Here is a 23,116-nt window from a genome sequence, read left to right on the forward strand (position 1 = left end):
AATGTGGGTTTCCTCCTCTTTTTCTTCTCCACACGGAGCCTGAGAATTAGAAAAGATCCAAAGACAGATAGGCTTAACTGAGCCCCAGCTACCTTCCTTAAGTCCAGAGCCCTGCTCCAACTTCCAACTAATTTAATACATGTCCTAACTCAATTAATAGACTCTAATGCAATGTTTCTTCTTTATCTCTTTTTCTTTCCTGAGGATTGGAGGCTTCAATTAGAGTTACAGAGTAAGATCAGCAAAAAAGGTTTGGATTGTAAGTCTCTTTGAATGTTAAGACAATGACATGTCCCAGTGGCATTAGGGTTGATCATATATGCATCCTTAATCTCAAACATCGTCCTAATCTCACTTTCTGGGACTTACTTCACATTAATGTAATGTAGTGCATAAAATATTGACCATCGGTCTTTCCTATCTGGGGCTTTATATGCATTAGTGTTGCATTCATTAGTCAAAACGTCCTTGATATAAAAGAGGACCTCAAAGAATCCTCAGGATGTGTCCTCTGTTTTCCACAAGATGTCAACCCAATCATCATCTAGGATTGTAACACCCACCTCGAGGTTTTAAGTTTTCTTTTAATCCATCGCAAGACTCCGTCAATACTTCTATAGGAGGTTTAAACCGTACAATTGATTCATGTTGGATTACCTTACATTACCACAAAGGACATCTGCCACAGAGACTTGGAGAAGTTCTAGGACAAAGAAAGAAGCCATTGGTCAGTATCACATAAATAATTTAACACAAGATCAAACCAATGCAACAACCCGATGTTCTTCAGGGCCCCCGCGAACCTCATAAGTAGAGATATTGCATGCTTTATTCTCTTAAGCCCAGCCAAAGTCTCATCTGAGCGCAGATTCATGCGTTTGTGCCGGTAGAACTGAGGCCGTTTCCCTCTGCAATAGGCTCTCTGTTACGCCTGCAGTTACAATTGATTGTCTTGGCAATCAGCAATTAAGCACTGGTGATCAGAGAAGGGAAAAAGAACGAGTGGGAAGAGGAGGTGGATAGCAACCATCACAACCCCCCCTCCATCCCACTCCTCTCTTGTCAGCCCAGGAAAGGCTTCACTCAGCTGGGGTGAGTTTGGCCTGGGGCTGGGCTCACTGGTGGAGGTTAACTCCAGCATAAATAAGCATCTTTGGACTCATTACAGGGATTAGAGAGTAATTCGCCTGCGAGGAAGGAGACGACTGCCAGGGTTTTGGTACAGTTTACTACAGTCTTATAGGGGCGAGGGCCCTTGAGATTACAGAGGGAGAGAGACGGAAAGGCAGCAAAAGAGAGAAAGGCCAAGGGAAAAGAGAGGATGGCTGTCAAGTGTGTGTGAGTCAATCCAAGCCCCTGGCTGCCCCCTTGATCTTGAGCATGTTGGGGTGCTGTGAAAACGGATAATGGGAGTTAGAACGACCAGGCCTGTCTAGAGAGAAGTGTACTGATTGTTATAACTTTCCCTCGTCTCTTGCTCTCTCTCACTCCTCCACTTAACTAAATAAACACCCAAGAGGTAGCACTCTATCAATTTTAATGATGTTGAAATACAATTTAGGCACAAAATACACAACAAATGCTAATTTGGCCATGATGAGAGGCATCAGAAATTCCTCCCATTATTTATTCAGCTGACTTTCTGCATTTTTCATCAGAACAAATATTCCCATTTCAACAAACACACACACACACACACACACACACACACACACACACACACATCCACGCGCCCCATCACAGAGCCAATTTGGAGCATAAATCAACACATTCACTCATCAAATATATGCCCCGTGTGGTGCTCTGTAGTCTGTCCAGTGCACCAAAGACAAATAATTCCATCCAAAGTCCAGCCAGAGAAACAGAGGGCACAGAAGACTGTCAATATATGCACACATACATTAGACATAGCAGACAACTGTGTGCTTAGAAAAGACACAGTAAGGAAAAGTCCTCCCGTCATAAAGTCATACATGACTAAATATTTTTGAAAAAAAAAAAAAAAAAGCAAATACTGGGAACAGACAAACACAATTTCTTCAGAAATTAACATCTCCATCAAGGAGATAGGAAATAGAGGTAGGAGATGAACTACCAAAACTCGTACTGAGAACCAAACGGAAAGTTTTTCCAGTCAGAGTAACGGATATAAAAGAAACAACATGGGAAAAACAAAACAAACAAACAAAAAAAATAAAAATAAAAAGCTGTTTCTACTTTTGTATACCACCTTCACCATCACTGGTGGCACACAACTTCCTAAGTCTGTTTTCTGTGTAAATGATCAATGAATAAGTCAATCAAGTTTAATAATTGGCTTCTCTAGATATGACTGTCCAATGCTAACATAAGTTTAAAGGGTTTTGAACATTTTTGCAAAAACAGTTAAGATGTTTCTGAGACTCAAGTCGCTTTAAGCTGATAGAAGTCTGATTTGGTCATATCTGTTAGCTTCAGCTTACTGATCAGGATTCATGTTAAAACAAACAAACAAACAAAAAAAAACAGAGTTATTTGCTAAAGGTAAAATACTACTAGCTTCTTACAGTTTACCAAATCTTCGCTTAAATAATCCTCAACTATCCCTTTCACTCAGACCGAGTTTCTAGCAGTTTTCTCTCAGCAGGATGGAACCATCACCTGCCCACAACCCGCATGTCCATCTTCACCACATTGGGCGTCCCTGCTTCTGCCCCACATTTCGGACATGTGAGGTAAGCGTCGGCGATGCTGTGGCTTTTAATGCAGTAGTAGCAGAAAACGTGCTGGCACCCCACCGTATGAGGCATTGTTGGCCATTCTCCACATAGTCCACAGATTTTCCACACGTCTTTTCCCGCTCTTGTGCCTTCTTCCTCAGAATCTTTTCTTCCAAGCACATGCAATAACACCGCCGCTTTCAGTTTCCTTAAATTTACCAGCGGCAACAAGAAGATGAGGAACTCGGCAAAGCCGTGCCACAGTAGTTCCCGGTTCATGTGCTGGTAAGTTACATCTCGAACCACATTAGGTTTACTGAACACAGCCTGAGCTCCCGCAATTCTTTCAGGTAGGACAGGGTGACGGCCATTCCTTAGGAAAACTAGGAAGTTGACAAAGGTAGCGAACTTTGCCAGACCAGAAACAAGAGTCAGGGCTTTACGAAGACTTTGTTGCAGCAAGCCACCATCCGACTCCGAAACAGCCCCTCTTGGACTCAAAGCCAAACATGGCAGGAGACGGTAGGAACGCTCCTGCAGCCAACGGGGGCCTGCAGTAAGTATGGCAAGACCCAACTTCTGACGACGGGACAGCGGTCTGTAGTGGGGAGAAGATGAAGATGTGCTTTGATAACGCAGGCTCAGTAGAGATTGACCTATTGTGGCATTGCTAGAATAAAGAGTAAACCTCCAGAGCAACAGATAAAGTAATGCTTTCAGCTCAGGCTCCATCGGGGTGAGCAACCCTGGGCGGCAGTTCTGGAAACACTGAGTGAACTGGGTCCACAGCAGTTGCTCAAGGGCCGAGTCCAGCTCCAGGGCATCCAGCTGGCTGATGCGCAAAACTGGTGGGTCAACTGCAGATTCTGACCCATTAGTTTGAGCTGTCCTTTTGTTGTGGTCCCTGTTCAAACCTGCTGGAAAAAAAAAAAATATATATATATCAAGACAGATATTAATGAAGGCTTTGAGATTTGTGTTTGATGTAGAATTTGCATAACGATTTAACTTTGGTTTAATTTGGAAACCAAGTCATTAATACAGCTTCTCAAAATGTGGAGTTCAAATAGAAGAACCTGTGAACACTAACATTTTTCCAAAGGGAACCTGGACAGCAAGATACAAACAATCAAATGTTTTGAAGCAACAGCTTAAGTTGAAATAGAAACAGAGTGGATTTTTCCCAAGGTTCCTACAAATTTTACATGTAAAAATTCCATATATTTTTAGACTCCAGAGCTTCCAGGCACTTTTTAGCCCATTTTGGAAGTAGACACACTACAATTCATAATAAATTCACAACAGATGACAGGACAGACAGATGTGATTGTATAGACGAATGCATGTATGGATGGATAACTATACCATCTACAATATTTACTCTCCAGACTTTATTTCCAGGCAATATACTCTGGATTACACTTTTTACCATTAATCTTTTCCCCATAATTTTTCAGACCCATGGACCTTGTTCTGAAAAATTAGCAATAATGAAGAACACTACTGTCATACAACCACTAATATTTTTTATCTTAAAATCTATTTAGGTTAAAATCTGCTCTGAGAAAAAAAAAAAAAGTATAAAGAATCACTTCTATTACAGGACAACTTTGTTATACGGAGCAGAGAGGCCCTGGAGGGGAAGCCCATCCTATTAGAAAGGTTATTTTTCTTTACACAGAAACGAAAATCACTTTTCACATGTAAAACCCGTCCTTAATGCAAGCTTTGAGCTACGGCACACGGTGAGGCAGGGGGTCTTAGAATGCTTTCTCCACTGTATAAACACACACCATTCTACACACTAGACACACACCCACACAGTAGGCAAAGCTAAGGGGCTATCGTTGCCTGCTCCCTCCAGAGATAGGGGTGTGTGTACAAATCACATCACCAGGGATTAGGCTAACGGCACAGTCTCTGGTACACCATAAACATCTGCCAAATGTGGAACAATCCCCCCCTTCCAAGATTCAGCTCCATATGGGATCTCACCATTGTGTCATCTGGGCTACTTTGTGCTGCATACATTTGCAAACTGCTCAGTTCCCCGGTTTTATCTGCCCTTTGCCCGACTGAATCGCCTAAGAGGTGGAAGACTAACTAACACATTGAGAGACAGACGAAAAAGGCCACCGAAGGAGAGAGAGTGAGAGAGAGAAAAAGAGACAGAGAGAGGCCTTTTCTTGACAGTAGCTTTTGTGTCTCGATGAACAGGATTTGTCACGAGGCTTTAAAAGAGATTTCCACCGGGTAAATATGGCAGTTTTGACAGAAAGAGAGAGGGATGATGGTCACTTTAGATGCTTCTCAAGAAGGTTAAAAAAAGCCCATCCTAACATACTGGGCCAATACTGAGGTATACAGGACTGTCTGTGCATTCAAGACATTTAAATAGAGCCAGGATACACCATCCAAATAAGTGAGAATTAGCAAACCGATGAAAAAAAGTGAATTTACGCTGAACTAAGCAGGTATGACAAATTTATTGAGCTTTCTTTGAAATGCTGCCATGTTAAGCGACCAGGACCTCGTTTGTGATGGGAGAGGAGTGTGGATTATAAAATATATATATATATAAAAATACAGCATAAAAATAGAAGTAGTCTGAATGTGTATGCCAACCAATAAACAGGCTCTGTTTGTTCTGCTTAATCTGAAAGTTTTCCTTTGATGGAGGAAAATTTAGAGATTATATGCATGTGTGTCTGGCTATGAATGCATGCCAAGGAAAGCCTTGATCTATGTGGGGCTCTAATGCAACACTAAGTTAATCTATCAGTCTATAGCTGACACACACTCACACACACACACACACACGCACACACACACACACACACACACACACACAAATCGACAAACACACACACTGCCAGGTGGTGGAAATCCCCGTCACAGCAGCAGCACTCTCGGGAGAGTAAACCCGACCGGGTCCAATAGTCTTTTCAAAGCTTTTTATCGAGCAGTTTACAAGTTATGAATGAATATGTTTTATTTGGGGAAACACGGTATTGACAACCACCTATCAATAGTAATGTGACTATTGTCAAGGGTCTGTCAATATTAATGTAATTATGATGTAGAGGGATCAGAGGGAGGCTGCAGTCGAGGGCCAAGTAACATCTCCTGCCCACTGCCATATCAATAGCTGGGATTGTTATTGACAGCTTCCCTTCAGACTTGCAGGACTTGCCAAATATATAACAAGCAGGCACTTCAGTCAATGCCGGGCTGCCTATAAAAATTAAGCATTTGAATTTACATGGCTTTTACCGTGGACAGCTGGAAATCCATGTTCCTTATGTAATACTCAAAAGTCACAGTCGATACAAGTGTTTAGGGAGCAGTGACAGGGTGTGTTGGAGGCAGTGTTTTTTACAGTTCCCATACAAACCTGAAGGATCAGAGATACAGGGAAAGACATTATTTATTTGAAATAGGTAGACGCATATAGTGGCATCCACAGATGTTAGCAGCCAAGGAAAAATGTGAAAAAATAAATAAATAAATAAACCTGTCTTTTATTTCAGTAGTATGATATTATGCTTAGATTTTTTTTTTTTTTTTTATAAATTCAACCTTTTATTCATGTACATTTGTTAAGTGAGTATAAACTCCCATATTAGGCAATAAGTGTTTATTATTATTATTATTATTATTATTAAAAATACAATAATTTAAGTCACAATTAGCTGCACACTTGCTCCAAATTTTTTGAACCACATACTTTTTATCAATAGGTCAGGAATGAACACTGAACACTCATTTTAAAACATACACACACACATATATATATATATATATATATATATATATATAGTAAAGTCAACATGGGACTTTTGTCTCTCACTGCCTAAAAGGGATTAAATAAAAGGTATGACTTCTCAAAAATATTCAGTGTGAGATTATGCTACCACAATAGCAGACAAATTCATCTGAGCAGATTTAGGAATTCTTTTGGTCAGCCAACCAACTCACAAATAAAAAGAAAACTATTTAGGGGAGTTGGTGGCAAATGAAAATGAATCTGAAAGCAAATTCACCTGGAAAACCTCTGGACTTACTTTTTTTTTTTTTTTTTTTTTTAAGTCAGACCAGAAAAAAATAATAAAATAAAATCACATTCCTCGGAATGTTAAAAGGTATTTCAATTCAGATCAGGGTTGATTCTCTTCTTGTTCCATTAGTTTGTGCATGCTATTTAGACAAAGATAGCACACTGACTCAAGGCTGACTATGATAGCTTAGGGACAACAACAATATCCAATCTAACATGAAACCCACTGTAACACTGCTCCGAGGCAAACGGGGCCATGGCCAACGTGAGGAAGGAGAGGAGAGGCTACAAAAAGCATACAGAGCATCAGCCTAGAGCTTCGGAGCAGAAATGGGTCCTCTGAAAGCTAGACAATAAGCTGTAATGTCAGTTACCCTACAGAACGATGGATAGACAAAAAGACAGACACGTCAGCCGGCACATCCAGAAACCGCCAGATGGGAGCTTTGAGCTATCGTCTACAGATACATTGAGACAAAAAAAAAAAAGAATGGCTGAAAAGATAACTAAAGTGAAAAAAAAAAAAAAAAGGGGGGCGGGAGACAGATAAGCCCAAACCTTTCCCTAGAAGCTGACCTTGAGGATGACGGTCACAACAAAGAAGGAGGGACCATCCTGTAGCACACGCAGCTCAGCCACACTGAGGTGAATCCATCCAGGGAATAGCCTGTAGACAGAGGAAGACCTCACTTTCTTCTTGACCTTGGCTTTGGTGTCTGGGGACAGCAGGAGGGTGTTTAGGACAGGGGGCTGAAGACTGGGGGGCGGGAAGGGGGAGGCTGGGAAGATGGACAGTCTCTAGGGAACTGCATTTTGTGTTTTTATTTTTTCCTGCAGCAGTAATGCTACGAAGCCACTCACAGAGCTATCACTCGCTGTCACTGGAAACAGTCTGTCCAAAAGGTCTCAGTTTGGCTTTTTATGTATTGTAACACTCGAATTACTGGGCACTTAGGTGTGGTATTTGCATAATGTATTTGCTAAATTACTGCATAAATGTTCACTTGGCTTTCTATGATGCTTGGAGAGGAAAACAAGCTGTGCATTGGTAAAGCATGCTGGATTACAACATTACATTTTTTTTTGTTTCCTTTTTGTGCATGCAAATTAATTGCTATAAAAGCTCTGGTGGGAAAATATCGAAAAAAAATATCTCTAAGCACTACTGTTTCTTTTGTCCAACTTCCCTTTACTAGCCTTCTATCAACGGGAATGAGTGAGGACCTATTAGTCAAAGCTTGCCATGTCTGCACTATATATATGAAAAAAAAAAAAAAAAAACAGATGAGAATGTCAAATTTAAAACTCTTAAGAGAGTGATGTCATACAGCAGACTACAGGCAGTACTGGGGACACTAAGATCACCCAGGCGGTAAGCAGACTAATTGTTATGAGTCCGTTTCATGAAAAATGAATGTGAGTAGATGCACAGAGGGGTCTTTGGGTTGTGTGTGCATCAGAGGCTAATGCTTTATCAAGGCTTCCCCTCTTTCTCTAATCACCCAAGACTCCTTTGAGCCATGGGGTGAAAGCCAAGTTAATGCATGAACACACACACACACACACACACACACACACACACACACAAAAAGAAAAAAAAAAAGAAAAAGAAAAACTACACACCAGCTAGAACCGTACATGTGATGCACAAAAATGTCTTCTCCTTATTTGGATTTGCTCAGAAGGTAAATTATTTAGAAGAGTTAATTGATTTCATGAGTACGAAGGTTGAGTATGCTAAAACTGTACGAGTAATAAGTCTGAGGGTCTGCGGCAAACAACTTAAAAAGCCATGAAACATTAAAGAGCAGAAAAGCACAATGAGTGTGGAGGAAAACGCAGAGCACCTAATAAATGCGAGAACCAAATTTGCGTGTTCCTTAGGAATCAATGAGAGAGCAAGTCATGCAAATAAAACATGTTATCCCGTTGAATATTTGAGCCGCATGTTTTTTTTTTTCAGCTTCTCCCCGTGTCTGAAAAGTGGGAAAATATATAAAAATAATGTTAGATAAATGAAAAAGCTGATAGTTATTTAAATCTTTTATGCTATTTGCATGACTGTTGGGTGGAAATTTTTCAAAGTGAGATGAAGCTGCTCTTTGTCTACTGTAAAAGAATGTGGGAGAATGTGAAGGCTACAGTAAACTCAATCAATCAAACCCAAAGTACAGAAGCTACTTTTAAAGGTTGTGATTCATTTTAAATTGCAAATTGAATTCCAATAAAAATATTTTTGCATTTTGACATTGCACACATTTCTGATTAAATATTCAGTAAATAGCTTCACTGAAAATTTTGTTGCGTCAATTTAAGACGTGAACATAATTTTTTTCTTAACTTTAAACTTTAACTTTTCCATTAATGACCTCAGGCAGCCTGTAATACTGTTGATAACAATTCCTTTAACAGATTTCAGATGGTAGACAGCTCTGAAACTGTTTGTATGTAATTCAGATTGTATACAAAGAGTCTTGAGATGACATTTGTTGCTTGCAAAATATATAATTGCAATGTTTTCCTTACTTTTTTCTTTCTAAAAATAATGCAGTTTCTCCGCAACTAAAATTTAGCAGCAAAAAGCCTCTGAAAACATAAAGGAGTGCATATGTTCCTCTATTTTTAAAGTCTTGGCTTTAGGTACACGTGTGCTCTAAAGCAAATGACTTGTGATATCATTATTGGTGTTGGTACCACACATCTGTCAGATTCACATTTACATTTACTTTTACTATAAAACACATCCAGATCTGCTAAAACATGATTTCTGATCAATTAAAAGTAGAAACAAAAACCCTCAGGGAGGCATCATTGTTTTTAAAGCTCTTCCGTGTGGCTTCGTGAAGACTTGGCATCAGTAGAGACCGTTTTTCAAAGCAAACTGAAGAAAATATTGTATTTTTTGTTTGGCTATTAATTTACTTTTGCTAAATAAAATGATGTATCCTTATTTTAATATTTTCTTTCTAGACATTACATTGCCAAAAATATTGGGTCATCACTCTAAATCACTAAATTAAAGTGTTATAATCACTTCTATGCCAAGGAGTGTATACAAATCAAGCATCTACTCATGCAGACAGCTTCTACAACTACAACAGGATGCCACCTCCTGACATTTACACACCACTAAACACCCCACAGTCAACTGTTTGAAGTATTATTACAATATGGAAACCATGAGAAATGACAGCAACTCAAAAGAAAATGCCACACTCCCAATTTTCTGGGAATTGTTTCCTTTCTAACATTAGTGTGGATCTGTCCACGAAACAATGTCTAAAATGACAGGAATAAGCAAAATAGGAAAGAACTTGACTGTCTGATAGAACATCTTTAGAAAGAAGAGTGGTTGGTGTCTGCTAGCCAGGCCTTCACCCCCAAGATCAGTGTCTGGTCTCACAAATGAATTTCTGGAAGTATGCTCAAAAAAATCCCAGAAACACTCCTAAAAGTTGTAAAAATCTTCCCTAGTTATACCAAATGGGTGTAATTTTTTTCTTTCTTTTTACTAAATGAATGCATTATGTGGGTTTAAATAAAAACTGCTGGCTAGAACATGCAAAACAAATGTAAAGTGACATTTCCCATCCAAGATAAAAGTCCAAATGGTCAAACCTAAAGCACACCGGTTTAGAATAAAAAGTATACTTATGCCAGCATATTCAGTTGTAGATCTGTGATCTTAAAACACATATTGTTTAAGCTGAATTCTAGTCTCCATAAATTATTTCAAATGCTATATAATCATGTTTCAAATGTGAGCATGTCAACATGCCTATAGTTTTTTGTTTTAGATTTTGCCAATTGGTTTTTAATATGTTTTTTTCCCCCCTTTTTTGTGGAAATAAAGCAAGATCATTATGCGATTAAAGGGGCAGGAGAATTGGATTTTGGTAGCAGATTTGCAAACAGTACAGTCAGCACTGGAAAAGAGAGATATAACCAAAAGACAGATAACGGTAGAGGAGAGATGATTGGGTTGAGAGGAATGAAGTGAGTAGTCTCCTGAAGAAAATCAATAAGATCAACTTTGCCTTGAATCTCAATGCGGAAGGTTTTGATCTCTAGCCCTGGTTATTTTTGGGAATAACGGAATTATGTGCGTGGATGCAGAACATAATCTTGAAAGAGCCCAGAGTCTCACAAGGTTACTAATCAAAGTTTCATTAGGTATATATACACCTGGACCGCACACAAATTGAATAATAATTCCCAGTATATTTGATCGTTTGTGTTGTATGCTGTGTGCATTAAACATACCGATAGACATCAACAATCGATTTTACTTTAAATGCAGGCATGAAGCAAATGGAAAATAAGACCATAGAATCGAGGGAAAAACAGGAAACCCTGACACTGCAGACTAACCGCAATGCTGGACTAGATAGAGCTTTTTAAACGCCATTAAAACGAAGCAGGTTTGCCATTACTAATAAATAATACAGAGATAGTATCCAACTAATGTTAATACATGTATTCTTACCCATTTCTCTTCGGTGAAACATACACATCGACCGTTCTCCCCCCTGATATGCTGCAGACAGCGTGTTTTTCCGGGTTCTGCAATTTAGCCCCGCCTCTTAAAGGAAACAAACCAATAGTGTAAAAACAAACAATATGATTGACGGAGTTAGAAAGGAAATTAACCAATAGCGTCACGCAGTTCAGAGACAGCGGTACAATACAGAAAATGAGCGTTGATTTGCTGGGATCGATCCGTATTTGCATAAAGTAACACAATTAATATAGTTCACACAAAATATGTTGCGTGAATTGTACCATAAGTCATACAAGTTTTGGATTTAAAATAAGGGAAACATTCTGCAGCTTGCTGCGAGCCGTCCCACAGCCCAACATAAGCCCAACATCGCCTTACGTTTTAAGACAGATTTCCAAGAAATCGGCCTATCACTTACAAACTACAAGTAGGTGTTCAATCTGATAGACCTACATTTGAAATGATGTGGACATTTTATGTAATTATAGACCCCAAAACACAAAAAGAGAATTGAAGCTTTTTTGTTTTACATCTTTACCAACTTTATCTATATGATATAGTTCCCTTCAATGTCATATCAGGCAGAAAATGCATTGTATTTCAACATGAAATGGGCCTTAAGCCCTTTGTGACATATAATTGTCATGAATTTTTAGAACTGACATGACGCCGGCTCCGCCCCCATGCGGAAGTTGAGAAAATGCGTAATGCGTAATTTTGCCAACCGCGAAAAACCATCGAAGAAGAACTCAATGCATTATCCGAGACATTTTTTGAGTCATTTATGCCTTGTCAGCCAACACTGAGACAAAGACAACAGGCAAGAAAATTCTCCGAGTCTTACATCAGGTCTGCAAGGTTATTTGCGGGAAACTACTGAACAATCAGATTTGCAGCCAGAGGAAGAACGAGGAGCACAAATGTAGTGTGAAAGCTATGTTGGACGCATCTTTTGTACAAAACGTGTGAGTAATGACTTAAATAATACTAGCTTGTGAAAATTTGCCTTTAGGAAAATGCTTAAAAAAATAAGCAGTAGCATAAAACGGTTTTTAGATATAAATACAGCAGTTACTGCAGCTTGCTGCCTTAGAGCTTTGTATCAACTCAAGTATAACTACTTTCCCTTATTGATCTTTGATTTAACTATTAATAAGTACTGTTATGACAAAAAATGGATATTTACAAACAGCTATCTTTATACAGATGAATATGGTAGTTTCCACCGATTATAGTTTCATTCAAGTGGACTTGAGGTTGACTGCAGGCCTTGAGCTGTTTCTTGCAATGTTTCAGACTCCTTTTGGGTTTTGAAATGTAATAAATTGTATTCTGCCCTCTACATGCTCTGGGTCAGGGGTGCTCAAGTCCAGTCCTAGAGCTACCATCCTGCAACTTTCAGATGCGTCCCTGCTCCAACACACCTGGATCAAATGAATGGCTCATTACCAAGCCTGTTCAGAGCTGAATGACTGCTGGTGAAGGAATTCAGCCATTTGATCATGGTCTGCAGGACGGTAGCTCTGGAGGACTGGACTTGAGCACACCTGCTCTGAGTAATGGCTGCCTGGATTGCATGTTCCCCACTGACGACGTTTGACCATAATTTCCTATTATTTTTCTCAAAATCTCTCAGCTTATTTGCAACGATGAACCCAGCAATTTAGACGGAAGTTCAGTTCTTCCAGATAATGGGGTGTGTACTTCGAGACAAATGGCAACCACTGATTGGTCAGTTGCTGATAAACCCCTAGAATGATTGACATTTTACGGGATTTGTCATATTTTGTTTCTATTGCTAACGGAATACAAAATGCGGATTGTCAGTTATAATAATTATATATATATATATATATATATATATATATATATATAAATTTTGGTCCACAGAGTTAAGCATTTTTTTATTTTTTGCTCAGGATGGGATTTACAAACATCCATTGTGTGCAGACACCTACCATCACATAGTTACCTAGAGCTTCTGCAATTTCAGAACATTATCCAGACTTAATGACTTATTTCAGTCAGGTCTGTTGAAGCAGGGATATGACTAAATTTCTAAAGTAATTTCTAAAAGACTGATGGTTTGACAAAGTTGATTTAAAATACCACTTCACACTATTTATTGCAAAGATTTAAAAAATATAAAAGCAACAATCATTCTTACTTCTGCTAAATGGAAATTGATGATTAATACGATAATAATAAGACTTCAAACATTTATTAATTATCTTTTATTTGATACCTACGTACTGTGTACCCCTAAAAGATTTAGCTGGGGTACGCAGTACCTGCAACAAAGAGGAGCGGCCATCTGCTGGAAAAAAAAAAAGGAGAAAAATATTGAAGGCTAACTGCCGTACATTAATTGGTTAATTGTCAGGCTGTCAACTCAGCTAGCCAGCCTACATTTAGCTGCTTTACATAGATGCCATGTAGCTTTTTGACTGCAAGAAAATACTATATTTTGATAACGGTGATTGGAGGTTTTCTTTTAGTTTCCAAAAAGCTGGCTATTGGTTTGTGAAAAGTGTAGGAGTAGCTGATATTATATGTAAGCAAGTGAGAGAGAGAGAGATTGTGGCACCACTCTGCTCTTTACACTCCGGTCAGTTCAGTATTTTATCTGGCATCTCATTAAGTGAACTTAAAAATGCCATAACGGAAACTGTAATAGCATTTTGTACCTCTGACATTCAGGGCAGTGGATTACAATGATGGAAAATTTAGGGATATCTAAGATTTTTAGTTAAAATTGCAAAAGGATGTTGTCTCTGACACAAATATAGTGATGCTTTCTCCTCCTTACTCGGTTTATGACAGCAGAGTGTACATGAATTTAAGTTTTCTGTGACAAAAAAAATAAAATAAAAATGAAGACAAAATGTAAAACTACTTTAATAAAATCCACATTGAAGAGATTGGGTTAACCCTTCCAGTTAACTGTTTAGCCTTCCAGACATTAGACTGAACTCATTGATTAAATTATTAAACGTATAAAATATATCTTCAACGTACACTCCTTACGTGTGTATATTATCTTATTCACGTTATGTGTAGCTTTGAAAAACTGTCCTTCGTTTACTATTTATCCATTTTCAATTAGAGCATCATGTCCACCCTGACTTGAGCATCAGTGGATGACCTCTGTCCTGTCAGACAAATGACAGGAGGAAGCGCCGCGGTGCTTTCATAAAGCCACAGCACTTGTAACAGGTGGCAAATTTCGTTACGCTTCCATCTGAGCGGCAGAGCTCAGGAGCACTGATCCACACTCGTATTTAAACAAGAAGGGTTTCTAATCATCAAGATTGTCATGTGACATCATTTAGCTGCAGAATGTAGCCTGCGTGAGCCGGACTGTGCATCAAAGCAAAAATAACAAGGTTTCAGAGATGGCTTTCGGTCAGCTGGCCCCAGTTGAAGGCCCACATAACAAGGTTATGTGTTTAGAACCCAGGAGCGCCCAGGTCTTATAGGTTGATGTGGTCAGTTAATCATAAGGCTTGTCTTCTGAAAGTATAACAGTCATCCTTTGTTGAACCTATGGAAGGGTTGTGATGCTTCCTGAAATATTTGAGCAAAATGCTAATGAGAAATTCATATTATGTTTGTTACATATTTGTTTTATTTATTTACTTATCCATAAATACACTTGGTAGTTAGGCTCATACAAATCTGAAAACTGAAAAAAGTGGGTTCGCGACCTTCAATGTTACGAAAACGAACTGTCACGTCTTCCATTTTTGTAAATATCCTTTGCTTGAAGATGCGCACAATATCAGTGTTGTATTTTATATCAAAGGTGCAGTTTAAACTTTTTTAGTAATGCAGGAACCCAGTAATTCCTCCGTAGTTCAAAAGCTTGGAATACAAACAAGATTGGAAACCTTACGAACAACACACTTGCCAAGACATTATTTCTCTAAAATGACAATGTGAGACCATCGGATTAAATTAGTTTTAAAATCTGTTTATCAATACATGCATCTATTGTATGTACCAGCTTGTCCACGCAGGGTTGCAGGAAAGCTCTTCTCTAATTTCCAGTGAAAGTCACACAGGAGATAAATAGCATACTTTAAACTTTAAATAAAATCTCTGCATCCACACACTGTATACCTGATTATTTGTGCTTGGAAGAGGTGGGGTTTGGTGCTGTTTCAATTGCCCCGCTTCAGTTCAAGGTCACAAACCTAAGATGCCCACCTTCAACTTAATCCAGTGCAGCCAGTGACAGAGTGATATATTGTCATGTTAGAATATACATTTATAACATGAGAAGATTTTGCATTGAAATGTTTTTTTTTTTTCCCTGTAGTTTTTCTAACATGCTGCATTCATCTTAGGATAAGTTTCTGCAAAGTTCCCTGTGCTGCTGTAGCTCACCCATCCCCAAAACACCAGCGATTCAAGCCGTTTGGGTATGTGATGATGTTCAGGTGGTGTCCCTCCTTGGTAATTTTGATCTAAATTATACATTTTTATTAATGATTGGCATTAGCATTTATTAATAGTCATTCAGACAAACCAAGCTTGTTGTTACATAACACACCCCAGCCAGGTGAATGTGGGTAGGCTAGAAGAACTTTGTTTTTTGCCACAAATGTGTTACCAAGATTTCTATGATATTTTGATTTCCAGAGAAATCCACTCTTGCGTCATTTCAAGATATTTTGTGAGCTAATGTTCTCAATGCACAAGAATCGTGATTCTGTTGGACACATTAACGCCATTCCGACAAAATGTTGATAGATGAGCATGAACTGAAGCACATTTTGTATTTCTGACTAAGTGCAGAATGTTTTATTTATTTAAAGTTCAAATTGAACATGTCACATGTTTATCATATTAAAACGTTTTAGGCAAGGTAAATAATGTAAGCTAAAGGAATCAATGTCCTTACAATACAGAGCATTAACCACTAATAAAATACACACAAATAATAATAAAAAGTTATGATGTGTTTCAGGACATAGGAACCTCACATTGTTTTGAAATATTTTATATTTTACCACAACTATAAATCTCGGTTTAATCTGGGATGTTTTTTTTTTTGGTACTGTACATCCGGCAGAGTAAAATATGTCAATAATAAGGGAAGGCTACTTGTAAACAATATAAAGTATGCATGGACAGGACAGTTGAAGTAATTTATTTGATGTAGCAAATTGAGAAAAGGAGAGAAGAGCAGTTCATGGCATTCTTTTCTGCAATGCCATTGTATCGAGATCTTTTGTTTGTGTACGCTAATGGACATGGAACCATTTCCAACCTAATAGAATTCAGCCAATGGCCATCACAATGAATATGGCTAATAGTACAGTTTGTGACAGTTCTTTATTGGCTGGGTAGAGAAATATAATTTTGCAGAATAATGGCATATAGAAAAGCAATTAGGAGCTGCATGGCGCTGTGCATCAGTTTTCAGTGTTTTTGCATAATGGCAAGCATTCTTTGTTCAAGATACATTCAACTCTCGAATATAAACTAAAGAACAAGTCAAGTAAGGTCCAGTGTAATTACTTGCGAAGGTTGCGGCCTCCACCATTTTCTTGAGAAAACTACAAATTATCTTTCGCTTTTTTGCAGAATAAAAGTTTAAAGCAAAAAAAAGAGAAAAATCTTCTGTTGAGGTTTAAACTGAATTATGCAGTCTTCTTTAAAAGACTGCAGTGGCACGAGAAAGAACTAAAGACATCAGCACCACTTAATGTAGTGACCTTAAGTTATTGTTCCATTTTACTTATGGTCTGACTTCTATCAGTATTCGCTGTTGTTACTGAATTTTGCACACAGAAAGTAATTATAGGCCTATTATGCATGAAAGTACTTACCTGCTATTATCGAGAAGGTCAGAGGAATAACTTTATGTGCTTTCTATACTGCAACTACACCATACTGTAACTGTGTGTTGCATTTCTTGATTCTGAAAGCCATCCAATAATTTTTATGAATGCCGAACTTTACTTATTTCAGTGACCATACTTCCCCAACAAAATGCCAGAATCTTTGCAGTTTCTTCTCCATCATACTTCCATACAGATTAAATCTGTTTTACTGTATGCATTTTCCTTTAAAAAAGCAGAAAAAGATGCTGAGAAATGTCCTTTACAGATTTGCTCTGTTCTTGCTCATTAGTTGAATTTGAATGTTTCAGATAATCAAAAATAAATTAATATATATGTTAAAAAAGTTAGTTATGTCTAAAAATAAAGGCTAAGAATGTAAAGTTTTGAAATGCCACAGCAAAAATCCGGCCTTAGACCTTAAATATAAAATAATATGTTAAATCTTACTGAATATCTTAATACAATTACTTTTTTCACCCAGTTGTTTATTTTGGTTTTTCAAAATAAAGTTGCTTAAGGAAACATTGTCATTTGACGCTGCTACTGCTCCATCTTGTTAGCCTATTATTCTCCATTTTCACCCATTTTAAATGATGCTCCGGTAGTCTTTTTATGTTACTTTGTATATTTTCAGAGTCTACTTTGGTAAACAAATACAAATAAATGGACTGCCTCACTCAACAGTCTATTAGGATAGTCAGGGGACAATGGTGTGTTTCTGCTCTGATGTCCGTAATGTGAAATCCAATCAAATGAGGAGCATTTAGAGGTACTTATGGACCGTTCCACCATGAAAACGATGCAGTGAGCTCTGTAATAAGAGCTTGGCTAACGTCTGATTGAATCGTAGTGTATGGTCTTGTTGATGCACAAAAGGGCTAAACTCTAATGGACACTAAACAGAGTTTGTTTTGCGGTCATAATGTCATCAAACCCAAGGCTTGTATTCTCTGTTTAGACTACCACAATTAGCCTGTCCCCTGTTTGTCATCTACCAAATGACTGAAGCAGTATTAAAACCTCCTATGCATACAATTTTGACCTGTTTGTTGGAAATGAGATGAAATACCAGTTTTAACATGCAGCACATTAAAAGTCATCTTAAGGGCAGAAAAACAATTATGATACATTTTTTGGTGACTTCAGAAGATATTTTTTGTACTCCATGGGGTCCATATTATAAATGTATTTGCCTTGCCTTTTTAAAACCCACCTCAAAAACACCAACATTGTTTCTAAAACTAGAAACAATATATTTAAAAATAATTCATATAGCTTTCCATTTGCTTTATGCCAACAATATGTTATTGCAAAATTCCATTCTCTCAGAAAGTTCAATAATCACCAACATGCATAAATTTAAATTGTGTAATACATTGTATAAAAGGCTAGGCTTAGGATAACAGGTCCGTTTTTACATTTACTAATATAGATTTAATACAACAGGCTTTTCTAGCTGTTCTGACCATTTAAAGTACTTTATTCTTGAACCACATTCACCCATTTGCACTCATTCATACAATGACACACAGATCGGTAGATTTCTTGGGTTGAGTGCCTTGCCCTGGGGCACATCAACGTACAACAGGAGGAAGCTGGAATTAAAACCACAACTTTACAATTGCAAAATGACTACACTAAACCACTAAGCCGCAGTAAGCTGTTTTCCACCCTCAGCAGGTTTATCTGCATCATAATAAGCTGTTAAATCTATTACTTAGATTAGATGGAAACTGAAAGATCCTCAAGTGTTCCTGACCTCGCTACTTACTCAGAATGGGCTGCTCACCATGGCATCATGGTCGTTCCACATTCCTGTTTAACCCTTACAGCATAAGGTTTGTTTCTACCTTCCGAGGTGGATCAGGGTGAACTTCAATATAAGTTGGAGTACCCGTTGTGAACCCACACATGCGCAAGGAGAGCATGTAAACTCCATGCAGAAAGACCTCAAGCTACGGTTTGAACCCAGAATCTTCTAGCTGCAAGGCAGAAGGGAAAACAACTGTACCTCTCCTAAACTACAGCTTTTTCAAAACTCATATTATCTTACTTATAGCCCATGAGACTATAGGTAAGACTTCCTTTAATAGTAAACAGTAGTGATATCTCCAGTGTGATGTATCGTAGATTTATGTGGAATATGAAGCTTTTTAAAGCGCAAGAAACAGAAAAGAAAAATTAATCCTATGACCTAATCCAAGATAATGAGAAAAGATTTTTATTTCTGTCTAGTAGAGTCCATTTCATACGTGCCGTCCCAAACGCAACTTAGCTGCCTAGGCTGTTATTAAAACAAAAATAGTACAACATGAAGAGTGCGTGTAAATTATACTGCCTGGTGAAAACCTCTTGATCTTCAAAAGAGGAACATTTCTGGAATCAATCAAGCAGCCCCATGATCAGAATGACCACAACTGTTAGCTTTACAACCACATATGAGGGCGCATTAACACTCACTTTAATCTGTTTCAATGGGAGAGCAGCGACACAAATATATTTACAGCCGTTTCCTCAGCACTTTAGTTAGATTAATTCTAATGGCAATATTTATATACATTTTTGTGCGATAAAGGATGAATAGCACAATAAATCCGGCTTACTTATGCACAGCCCGTTCACTGAACATAATGCAGAAAGCACTTGCTTCAAACCTGGCTGACCCTGAGTTGTGGTGATGGCTCTGTTCAAGTTAACGAGAGAATGTAGAAACTCAGCTCGGCTCTGCATCAAAACCAGCCTCTGAACTGTGTGACCTTTATCATTCTCTCTCCTCACGCCCCTGCCCCCTCTCATGCCCTCACACAGACATAAGTATTTGCTTGTGTAGCAGCTGCTTGGAGGTAGAGAATGAGTGAGAATGAAAAAGACAGAGCTGGGGAGGTCAAAGGGTTGTGATGGTTGACTATGCTAATGCTGTTGTTAATGACTTTGCTGTGAGTGATAATTGATCGTTTTCATTACCGTATTAACTTTGCTGCCCAGACCAACTATACCCTAAGCAACCCTTTCCTCGCCCTCCCCTATTCCAAACCCCCTGCCTTTTTCTCTCTAGGCAGTAATGAATGCCCCTGTTTGATCCTTGGAATAATGAGCTAATTAGCTTAATTAAAATCAATAAAAGTGCCAATATCATGTTGGACATTTCAGGGACACCAATTTATTCTGCAGAAAAAGGAATTTTCTGAAAATGCAGGTAAAAATGGCAAAGCGATACGTAAAGACAAGGTTAAAAGAACTAGAGAGGAGCAGGATGAAAGGAAAATGAGTTTGTTGAAGTCAACCAGCAAGGGAATGGAATCAGAAGGGAGAATCAGAGGAATAGAAAACAAGTCATTTAAATGGCATGGCTACAAGTTTTTTTAAATGACAAAATGGAAGACATAAAATGGGCAAGCTGGAGTGAGGACAAGAAAGCATGAGAGAAATGGACAGAAAACATCAGAGGAATGGAGAAAGCCAAAGAGAGGGGAGTCTAAACGAGAGAGAAAGAGGGCGAAAGAGGTTCCTAATGCTGATTTATGAGTGCTTGACGGTCGTTAGCTGCAATAAATGGCTTGTAGGAGTGGTTGCAGCATTACTCCCTGTACACGATACTAAGTGCATTGTAAGGTCAGCCATAAGGCCAAACTTACATATGTAAAGCTATGCCCTTGTAAACCTTTGCTAATGAATCTGCCACAGGATGGAACTGTAACAAGTCCATCTGATATGCTGCGGCTCCCTAAATCTGTGTGGTGATTATTTTTTATCTCAGTGTCATTTTAAAATAAAAACAAAAGTTTAGCAGAGAGAGAACTTGTTTAGGAAACTGCTACAGCAAAGAGCTGATGCTGCAGTATAGAACTAAAACAACTCTGTAGAATCAGAAAAAAAAAAGTATAAAATGATCTTATCAAATAAGTAACCACAAAAAGCAAATGTACTGAATACAAATAAATACATAAATAAATAGCCTAGTTTATGACAAACCTTAGAGTTTATTTGGTATCACTTTGGAATTAGTCATAAGGATGAGACACATTTCTTTCTACAAGCTATTGGCCAGTGAGTTAAAAAAATATATACAGGTAATAATAGTTAAAAGACATACTACATACATATTAAACTTGTGTAAGTATATGCACTTATGCATATAAGTGCATATACTTATCCTTATACTTATGCATATAAGTGCATATCCCATAATATTTCTCTTCAACAGCCTATGGCAGAAGTAATGGAGCAGTGGTATTTTTTTTCCTTCAGGGTATCAACATTGCTGCATCACTTTACATTTGAACCAAGCTCTATTTTTTTCCATACTTTCAGTGCACTGTAAACATAAAGAACAACAGTTTTTGTGAGCTCCTCCAATTCACCATCACTGTGACCTGAATTAACAGTCCCATTAATTTGTCACTATCTGTTGTGACAACTTGGTCTTCCTCTGTCTCTTTCATTGACCAAGTTCCAGAGACAAGGACTGAAGGGGAGTGAATATAGGCAATGATTACTTAAAGGAATTGCTATTTTGTTATATAAAAAAATAAAACTGAGGAAGTCCATATACGGCAGAGGAAGGTCAGTTTAAGGGCAAATGGTTTAGACAAAAAAAAAAAAGTTATGCAACTTTGAAGAGGTTGAAACAAGCAATAAAACGGGAATAAAACTTGCATAAGGTCTGGATCTTCCATTGTTATTACAGAGGTGATTTATTTTCCATCTGGCTGTCTCGACATGACAACTCGGGTGTTTCATCCTTGTCTGTGATCTGGCAGGATACGCTGGTGATGAGATAAACGTAAAGAAAACAAGACAAAAAATAACAGCCGTACAACTAATGAAACCTATCGTAGTAAGACAAGCGAGAGGAATACAAAGGGAAGTGCTTGTCTAAAACAAAAAAAACTTTTTTGTTAACAAAATAAGTCTAATGTTATTGCTTTATTTTTCAAAGTGATCATCACTGAACTGAAAAATGTATATATATTTTTTACTTATTCTGATTTGAAGGCATTAATTTACTAAGTTCTATAATATTCTGAAACTTAGTGTCTTCAAGCTACATGTATATATATATATATATATATATATATATATATATATATATATATATATCACACAAATAGCCTACATTTGATGACTTACTGGATTATTTGTTTGGACTCCAGTATTGTTGCTGTGTACAAACAGGATTTTTATTTACAACTGACAGAATGACTCAATTGGACAAAATTGTTCCAGAACTAAATTACTGACTTAGTTTACGGTAGTCCATTATCGCACCACAAAAAATTATATTCTGTTATTGCACATAAAACAACACTCCTGCTAACAAATGCATTTACCGTACTTATAACCCTCCCAGGGCTTATTATCATGGATTGCAGGCCTTTTCATAAAACTGAGACCAGTGGTGACAGATTACTAACAGGATGGACAGAAACATACAGTCACACGCAGACACAAATGCACGCAGACACAAATACACACGCACACAGTGATCTCTAATGAGACCTTATTCCGGACACACAAGCCAGCTGCCTGTAAATTACAGCCGCCACTCCGCTATACATTCTTAATCAGCTAATGTTGTTTTATTCCTTATTATTAATTTGTTCCAGTTTCTGATTTATCTAAAGCTCTTTGCGTCACACCAATATTTTGCACCCTTTACAGTTCATAGAGGCAGAGCACAGGGGGTAGAGCCATGGGCTTATTCATTTACTTAAGGGATTGCATCTGTAATGAATTGACTGGCTGTTTAGGCATACATAACGGAGCCTACTACTCACCTTAATAATGTAAGCAGGTCGTAACTCCTGCTAACCCAAGGGTATATAAGACACCCGCGCACACACACACACATGCAGCTACACTACTAAATACACACATAGCCTACCTATATCGGCCACTGACCTCTACAATTGCCAGGTGATCTTATTGTCACATTGCAGCTGCAATGGAACATGAATGTTTTATGAAGGGGGAGAAAATGTTGTTTCTCGGATTTTCTGTCCGTCTT

At 38.0% G+C, this 23,116-nt stretch overlaps 1 protein-coding gene and 1 long non-coding RNA gene across 4 annotated transcripts in view; one reads left to right on the forward strand and one right to left on the reverse strand.

Moving 5' to 3' along the window:
- Positions 1-1,520: 1,520 nt before the first annotated feature.
- On the reverse strand, positions 1,521-11,318 carry pex2 (peroxisomal biogenesis factor 2). 3 transcript variants are annotated; one of them, XM_088001286.1, is made up of 3 exons: positions 11,243-11,309; positions 3,388-3,616; positions 1,521-3,297 (listed from the first exon to the last, which is right to left on the reverse strand). In XM_088001286.1, the coding sequence occupies exons 1-3, from the start codon at positions 11,268-11,270 to the stop codon at positions 2,637-2,639; spliced, it is 918 nt and encodes a 305-aa protein (XP_087857412.1). In that variant the 5' UTR covers positions 11,271-11,309; the 3' UTR covers positions 1,521-2,636. The 3 variants fall into 3 exon arrangements, with proteins under 3 accessions (XP_087857412.1, XP_014837148.2, XP_014837147.2); XM_014981662.2 differs by having other exon boundaries at positions 1,521-3,613; positions 11,243-11,318; XM_014981661.2 differs by having other exon boundaries at positions 1,521-3,616.
- A 669-nt stretch (positions 11,319-11,987) lies between these two features.
- The window catches only part of LOC106921322 (uncharacterized), a 43,214-nt gene continuing 32,085 nt past the window's right edge, over positions 11,988-23,116 (forward strand). The window contains exon 1 of the long non-coding RNA XR_015761713.1: positions 11,988-12,222. This is a non-coding gene — a long non-coding RNA (uncharacterized LOC106921322). The remainder of the gene's footprint in view (positions 12,223-23,116) is intronic.

This window comes from Poecilia mexicana, unplaced genomic scaffold (genome assembly GCF_051168715.1).
Source record: "Poecilia mexicana isolate PSO_F unplaced genomic scaffold, ASM5116871v1 scaffold_20, whole genome shotgun sequence".
Lineage (NCBI taxonomy): Eukaryota > Metazoa > Chordata > Actinopteri > Cyprinodontiformes > Poeciliidae > Poecilia > Poecilia mexicana.